Here is a 9100-nt window from a genome sequence, read left to right on the forward strand (position 1 = left end):
TAGGAAAGCTTCACCTGTCACCAAGATTGGAGTTTATTCTTTATTGCTTAGTAGTGGGTTAATGTTAGATTTGAATAAATGCTATTACTCGTCTGAAATGGCGAGAAATATTATTTCCTTTCATGGTTTGTACAAACAAGGATTTACTTTTTCATTTGATAATGAATGTGGTGGTATTAATGCTTTCCATAATGGTGTTTTTTATTTTAAAGCATTACCTTGTGATGGTATATATGAAACTGTGTCGGTTGTAGACAACTTAGGAAATAATGTTTTGCATATTGATTCTTCCACTAGTTTGGATAAATCATCCTTGTGGCATTGTCGTCTTGGACATGTCAACAAGAAGCGCATAGGCCAACTCTAAAAGGCTGGAGTCTTGGAGTCATTTGACTTAAAGTCAGATGGTAGTTGCGAATCTTGTTTACTTGGAAAAATGACAAAGTCACCCTTCACTGGTACTTGTGCTAGGGGTGAAGGTTTGTTGGACCTCGTACACACAGATGTGCGTGGACCCTTCAGAACTGCCACAAGGGGTGCTAACCACTTCTATGTGACTTTTACTGATGATTACAGTAGATATGGTTATGTCTACTTAATCAAGCATAAGTCAGAAACCTTTTAGAATTTCAAAGAGTTTAAACAAGAAGTGGAGAATCAGTTGGGTAGAAACATTAAGATGCTTCGATCCGATCGAGGAGGAGAGTATCTTACTACAGAGTTCCTTGACTATCTTAAGGAATGTGGAATTGATTCATAGTTGACACCTCCTAGGACACCATAGTTGAATGGTGTGGCTGAGAGGCACAATCGAACCTTGTTGGACATGGTTCGTTCCATGATGAGTCGAGCTTCGTTACCAATCTCATTTTGGGGGTATGCCTTAGAGACTGCCGCCCATATCCTAAATCTAGTCCGTACCAAGAAGGTTGCCAAAACACCTCACGAGATGTGGACTGGGAAAGTTCCCAATTTAGACCACATCAAGGTTTGGGGTTGCGAGGCTTTCGTGAGGCGCGAGACTCACGATAAGCTCGAACCTCGAAGTGAGCGGTGTATTTTCATTGGCTACCCACAAAAATCCTTTGGTTACCACTTCTACAGACCCAGTGAAAATGTGGTCTTTGTGGCAAGAAGAGGAGTCTTTCGTGAGAGAGAATTCATAAGCCAAGGAAACAGTGGGAGGCAAATTGACCTTGAAGAAATTCAAGAGTCAAGCGGTGAAGGAACCTATAACACTAGCAGTCAACCTGAGGAGGAAACTCCTGTTGAGCTGATGGATGGGTCTGTGTCTCTGAGGCGTTCCACAAGAGTTAGGAATCCACCTGAGCATTACTATGGTTTCCATATTACTGCGGAAGGTGATGCATTTATCAGTGATAGTACACTGGTAAATCTGGATGAGCCCAAAAACTTTAAGGAAGCCATGGCAGGCCCTGAGTCTGCCAAATGGAAAGAGGCTATGGACAACGAGATTCAGTCCATGTATGGCAATCAAGTTTGGAACTTGGTTGACAATGTACCGGGTCGTAAGACAGTCGGGTGCAAATCGATCTTCAAGAAGAAGACCTACATGGATGGGAAGGTACACACTTATAAGGCGCGACTGGTTGCGAAAGGATTTACTCAAACTCTGGGAGTTGACTATGATGAGACCTTCTCACCAGTAGCAAAGATTAAGTCTATTAAGGTTATGCTAGCCATAGCTGCATTTCATGACTATGAAATATGGCAAATGGATGTCAAAACCGCTTTCCTAAATGGAAAGTTGGCTGAGGATGTTTACATGAGTCAGCCAGAGGATTTTGTTGATGCAAAGTACCCTAATAGAGTGTGTAAGCTTGATAAATCTATTTATGGGCTAAAACAAGCATCTCGCAGGTTGAATCTTTGTTTCGATGAGAAAGTCAAAGAGTTTGGCTTTTCGAGGAGTGAAGATGAGTCTTGTATGTATGTTAAGGCTAGTGGGAGCATAGTTAGCTTTTTGGTATTGTATGTGGATGACATACTACTCATAGGAAATGACATCCCAACCTTGCAGGAGGTTAACCAGGCTTGGGAAGTGTTACGCTATGAAGGACCTTGGAGAAGCTGCCTATATCCTAGGGATAAGGATATTGAGAAACAGGAGTAAAAGACTAATTGGACTTAGTCAAAGTACCTACTTGGATAAGGTGCTGAATAGATTCAGCATGCAGGATTCCAAGAAAGGGGATTTACCGATCCAGAGTAACGCCAAACTGAGTAAGACTCAAAGCCCGGGTACAGAGGCTGAGATAGCTGAGATAAGTCGAGTACCGTATGCTTCGGCTGTAGGCTCGATCATGTATGTTATGACTTGTACTCGTCCTGATGTGGCTTTTGCTTTGAGCATGGTCAACAGATATCAGGGGAACCCTGGCAAGGCTCACTGGACTGCAGTAAAGAACATTCTCAAGTGCCTGCGGAGGACTAAGGACTGGGTTCTTACCCTCGGTGGGAGTGATGACTTGAGAGTTGTGGGGTACAACGATGCTAGCTTTTCAGACTGATAGGGATAATTTCCACTCTCGTTCAGGCTGGGTCTTTACCCTGAATGGAGGAGCAATTACTAGGAAAAGTTCCAAGCAGGAGACAGTAGCTGATTCAACGTGCGAATCAGAGTACATAGCAGCAAGCAAGGCGGCGTATGGCTGAATAACTTCATTGGAGACCTTGGGGTTGTACCAGCTATAAAGGAGCCTATGGAGATTTTCTGTGATAGTGAAAGTTCAGTTGCCTTAGCCAAGGAACCAAGGGATCATGGCAGATCCAGACACATCGACAGAAAATACCACTTCATTAGACATCGAGTAGAAGAAGTAATCCTCGTGGCAAAGAGGGTATCATCGGATGAGAACCCGGCAGATCCCCTCACGAAGGGACTATGTAGGGTTAAGCATTTGCAGCATGCGAGGCGCATCGGGCTGAAGGATGATATTAGTTTTACTGATTAGATAGCTATTTCTGAAACTTGTAAAGTGTAATTGACATTTGATGATTAAATAAAAGTTGTTATTTATTTATGAGTAAAGTGTTACTATCTTGTGTCAATCGTTTACTACTGTTTCAATTATGCATGTTTTGACTTCCAAAATAATTATGTTATGGTATATCATATTATTCGAACCATCCACAGCCAATCATTCTTTGGAAGTAGGTATTGAGGCAAGACTGTCATGAATGGGTCTGTAGTTTTTCTGGGACATAGGGACTGCAGTGTTCATGAGTACTCCTGGAATGGGATTCGAGTATTGGATTCAACCCACGCTCACTTGTATCACTTCATGGAATTTATCTCGAGTGATCGTGAGACGGTAATATCATATAAATCTTCAAACCTAGAGATATGAGTTGTTAACCATGAGTTGGTTGTGCATTGATTGTATGAAAACGCATCGGTAAATCGATGTTATAAAACGTGATTTTGTGTATGATTTAACAAGTAGTTAGTACAAGCATATGAGTCGAAGTTTATCTGTTCCTTCTAGTTCTTGGAGGATTAGAAGCGATATCTGGGCCCCTCAATGATTTTGTTTTGACCTATGTGTCGGGCCCGGTCAGAACTGAATTGACGTGTTCGATTAAGTTCTATGTCAAACAAATCGGAAACCGGGAAACAAACTGCTGGACAATAAGTACGACATTGTTCCATGTATTTGTTCGGCTGATATCATGAGAGCATAGGATTATATGATCATTTATCTTAAATGGCAGGTCATCTTAGTTCCGCGAGACTTTGAAAGAGCTACGATTGATGGTCGGATCCTGAAGCCATACTTGCAGCTATAGTTATTAGACTTATCCAAGTGGGAGACGGTTGGATAAGGTGTCTAAGTCCATAACTATATTTGGTATGTATTTGACCCGATTTGGCATGGTCCATTTGGGTGGCATGGCATCATAACAATTGGATAGACAAAATGAGAAAAGGACATTTATGGTTTGTTAATATATTATAAGTTCTAATATATTAATATGAAATCATATTATTTAATTAGTATTGTTCAAGAATTAATTTGGGATTAATTTTGTGATCAAAAGGGACTAATTAAATATATGGGGATTGATTTGTAAATCATTCATTCTTATATAGTGGGCTCATGATCCATGGTTCATTGGATTGGGCTAAAACCCATAAGGTGCTCCATGGATGCTCCATGGAGGTTAAAACCCATGGATCATGGAGGAAATGAAAAGTCATGCACATTAGGGTTTGCATGGTGTAACCCAACATGTGACACACTATATAAAGAACCTCATGGTAAGAAAAATTGGCCACTAAGACAAGAACAAGGAGGGCTAGCCGATTTTGAGTGAAAGTGTTCTTCTCTCAAGTTATTCCAAGAGTTGTGGTGTTGTGTGAAACATTTGAGGCATCACATTTGGGGTGCTAGGCTCACAAGGTATTAAGGAATCCAAGCTACAAGAAAAGGTATGTCATTCTACTAGTTTTTATGTTACAAGTACCCCATGCCATGTTAGTTAGGATGAGAACCTTGGAAAATTCTTATTTGCATGTATATTAGAGAAAACATAGATCAAAGGTTTCTTAGGTTGCATGTACACCATAGGAGTGTTATATCGTTTCTTTGTTTTGTTTGGAGCATCATCGTTTAGAGCATCATATCCAACAACGAAGGTAATGATCATCGTCTTGTGCAAAACCTTGGAAAATTCTTACTTGCGCCATCTCCAACAACGAAGGTAATCATCATCGTCTTGTGCCAAAACCTTTTTTTTTGTGAGCATCAAGTTTTCATTTTAATAAAAAAAACATCGACACATTTTGGAGCATCATATCGTTTCTTTGTTTTGTTTGGAGCATCATCGTTTCTTTGTTTTGTTTGGAGCATCATCGTTTCTTTGTTTTGTTTGGAGCACTATCGAATTTTTTTTCTTTGGAGCAACATCAGAATTTCTTTTTGGAGCAACATCGGAATTTTTATCTAGAGTAACATCAATTTTTTTTGCGCAACATAAACATCCCCTTGGCGCATCATCTGTTTGGCACAACATCTTCTTGTGTCATTCCCCTCTTGCCCCACGCTTGCAAAATTGTTGGACCAACATCACAACCGACAAGTCCTTTGGCGCACTAACCCTTGGCATCAATCCTTGGTGCAACTTACCTCTCACACAAATACCCTTGGCCCAAGATCAACATCTTGCACCATCAACAACTTATGCCAACATTCTCTACTTGCGCCACAATTTCTTCTTTCTCAACTTACCTATCATCTCCTGTTGATCGTATCTCACCTGCACAACATCATAGTCAGATTTTTTTTGGCGCATCTGCTCTTCATTCAACCCTTTTTCACAACAACCTCTCGAGCAACCTCCTTGGCACACCTTCATGGTCATTCTTTTTGTTTGGAGCAACTATAGATCATCATCGATCTTACTCCATTCATATTGAAGCACCAACCTCAATGAAGTCGCTCAAGATATTTCAATCGACTTACACTTTGGCACAACCTTTCTTGTGCCATACTCACACTCCTTCTTGCACCATCAACCTCTTGGAGCATCATCTTCTTGGCGCATCATCATCATAGTCGATGGGACTATCAAACATTTTCGAGTTTGGCACATCAACTACCAACGAGTATCAGACTTGAGTGTACCACACCAATATTCAAGGAATTTTTCGATCAAACCCTATGGCCGCTTCTCTCTCTTGGCACAACATTAGATGTTGGTACCCTTTGATCAACGCTGATCAATACACCTCTATCTTGGCGCAACTTGCTACACCATTGAGCGTCACTATTTTTTTTTGCAACTCATCTGTTCGATGATCTCTTTTTGGTTAATAACTTGTGATCTTTGTGTGTCATTTCCAAACTCTTCACGTGTCACCACAATTAAAGAATTCAGGTGATACCAACTTGGACTCTTGGAGCATTCACCAACCCTAGGTAAATTCCACAATTTCTTTTGGATCTATATGCATGCTCAAATGTATGATTCTCTTTCCTATTGGATCATCACTTGTGAACCTTGTCTACAAGTTTTTTTTGTTTGTTCATGAGCATCATGTTTTTTTGTTTGTTAAGATGTTTTTATTTATTGACCTTTGATTCATGTGCTTGCTCATGTAACTAGACAATTTTGTTTAGGGGTTATCAACTTCACCTTTCCTAAGTCAACAACATCAGATTCTCTCTTGATTCTTTACTTGTGCATTTGGTGTGTTATCTCCAAACACCCTACGTCATACTACTTGGAACATTCAAGCAATCTTATAACCAACGATGCCATCATCATACATGCACAACACTTGGTGATCATCAATACGTGTTTCATTATCATCCGTGACTACATCAGATAAGCATTCAAGCAATCTTATGTAGATCACAAAGTTTTATTTTGGATCAAGTCTCGATCACCTTACAAGAACCTCCATTTGACTCGGTATCATAACTCGAATTCCTTGGGAGTTCACTTGTCTCCATAGTGCACCTCGAACCTTCATCAGTGCTTTTACAGTTCCAACCCATTTAGATTAAGTCTAATTTTTTGGGGGGCCTTGATCATGACACAACGTATTTCCACCAATCACTCTTGATCATTTTTGAAACAGAGGGAATTCTGGAGGGTAGCGTTTTTTAGGAGTGTCTTTCTTTTAAAAACAATCGGCATGTTGAGAAGTGTGTGTTCTTCTATTCATTGAACGAAGTATCTAGACAAAAAGATGTTGGATAATATAGGGTTTGTAGTGGAATCTAGATACCAAATTGAATCATGAGAACACTTTCCGAACTGATATTTCTACCCTGTGCCTGGGTTGCAAGAAATTCAGCCTAGGATAATCCAGGTGGACACTTACGATTCTAGGGACAGAAATCGTAAGCCAAATTGCTAGAAATATTCTGTGAGTGTATGAAAACCCAGAGATAATTTTCGTGTGTGTCTTCCCATAAGGAAGAGTCATTTATATAATAAACAAGATTAGGGTTTCATTAGGGTTGGTCCATCATCAGTTGCTTTGGAAGCAAGTCATGGACCCCAGCCAGGGGCTCTGCCCCTTGGATCCCGCTAGGGGCGCTGCCCCTAGACCCCGCCAAAGGGGTGCCACCCCTTTGGAAACCACGGACCAAGGGGCGCTGCCCCCGAATCCCCGACTTGTCATCGAACTGGGTTCTAATTCGATCTTATACATGCGTGCACTCCGCACCAACCCGTACATATATTAGAGTACAAATTATGAAGCCCCTTAGCTCGCATGTTAGTTCCAGTTACATAAAATGACATGGTGACACTAAAATCACCAACAATCCTCCCCCATTTTAGTGTAACCCTTGAACAAACATAACCTTATCAAAACAATCCAAACTAGTACATAATAAAATATCGAAACGATTGAATTTCCACTTAGTATCATACATTTGCAAATACTCGAGAATCAGGGTGTTCTAAGAATTGAAACCATCAACCCATTTGAATACCAGAAAGTAAAATACATTATATACTCGAGAATCAGGGTGTTCTAAGAATTGAAACCATCAACCCATTTGAATACCAGAAAGTAAAATACATTATAAACCGTGTGTCCCAATCCTCTCATTCTAGCAAAATACAACTTGACACTACTATAAAGCCGTGTGTCCCAATCCTCTCATGATCGTATCAAGGTCAAGTCCACAACCTCTTGAAATACGGCTACACTTCACAATCACGTAGGTAACTTATTTCCATGTATATGCACATACATTTATCAAAGGAATTATTAAGAAGTTAAACTTCAACCTGTCTAACTTGCAGAATCGAACACATACCTGGGATGAATACTTCATGTGTTCCAATCTATAAGTATGAGCTTTCCATATTGAATTCAACTCCTAACATTATATTAGGAGGGAATTGGGTGTCGCATCATTACAGAATTAAATGGACTTTAATCCCATCCTGATTACAGACTTGTGCACTAAGTCTCTTGTCAGACCTTTAGTCAAGTGATCTGACAAATTTTGTTGCGATTTTACAAACTCAGCCGAAATCACACCATTCATTATTAGTTCTCTAATAATACTATGTCTAACACCTAGGTGTCTAGACTTTCCATTATAAACCTGACTATATGTCTTAGCGAAAGCTGCTGCACTATCACAAAGGATAGAAATAGGTGATATAGGTTTAGACCATAAAAGAATATCATAGACTAAATTCCTTAGCCACTATGCTTCTTTACCAACAGATGCTAACACAACAAACTTAGAATCCATTTTCGAGTTTGTAATGCAAGATTTCTTCTTGGAAGCTCAAGAAATGACACCTCCCCTAAGCAAGAATACCCAACCAGAAGTTGAGGAATGATCCTCCATGTTGGTTATCCAACTTGCATCCGAATGACCTTCTAAAATCAAAGGACTACCCAAGTAACTCAAACCATAATCCATGGTTCCCTTGAGATACGTAACTACTCTATTTACTGCTTGCCAATGTTGAGCACTAGGATTACTAGTGTACCTGCTCAATTTACCCACAACAAAAGCAATATCAAGTCTGGTACTTGTCATGGCATACATCAAGCTACCAATAGCCTTAGAGTATACCAACTGTGAAATGGGAACACCATTATTTGTCATTAGTTTCACACTTGGATCCATAGGAGTACTCACAGGAGAACAATCGGTAAAATTAAACCGCTTGAGAATTTTCTCAATATAATGACTTTGAGTCATTACCAAACCTTTGTTCATCATTTTAATTCTTATTCCAAGAATTACATCATCCTCTCCTAAATCTTTCATGGAGAACTTAGATGATAACTGTCACACCCCAAAACCGGAATGGAGGAAACGTTCGGGGGCGGAGGACGTCATGTACAGTATCATAACAATGCAAAGTAGTAAACAAGCAACAACATCATCCATTGCATTAATAGTATAATTTAATACAATTGTGTTCTTTGAAAGTAGTAAGACACCAAAATGAATAATCAAAATAAAAGACAAGTCTTGAACATGCTCCGTCTTCTCCAAACCTGGTCGACTATACCTGTCTACTGATGACATGAGAATACAAGTTATTTTGAAAGCGTAGATCAGCATTTAAGCTGGTGAGTTCATATGTA

General features: G+C 39.8%; 1 protein-coding gene across 1 annotated transcript; it reads right to left on the reverse strand.

Moving 5' to 3' along the window:
- Positions 1–8285: 8285 nt before the first annotated feature.
- On the reverse strand, positions 8286–8777 carry LOC145111752 (secreted RxLR effector protein 161-like). Its single transcript, XM_079048001.1, has one exon. The coding sequence runs from the start codon at positions 8775–8777 to the stop codon at positions 8286–8288; it is 492 nt and encodes a 163-aa protein (XP_078904127.1).
- Between the last annotated feature and the right edge of the window lie 323 nt (positions 8778–9100).

This window comes from Lactuca virosa, chromosome 5 (assembly GCF_052849685.1).
Source record: "Lactuca virosa cultivar CGN04683 chromosome 5, Lactuca_virosa_CGN04683_v6, whole genome shotgun sequence".
Classification (NCBI taxonomy): domain Eukaryota; kingdom Viridiplantae; phylum Streptophyta; class Magnoliopsida; order Asterales; family Asteraceae; genus Lactuca; species Lactuca virosa.

Excerpts from the sequence above, each read along its gene's own strand:
- LOC145111752 (XM_079048001.1), bottom strand. The coding sequence starts at position 8,777 with ATGAAAGATTTAGGAGAGGATGATGTAATTCTTGGAATAAGAATTAAA.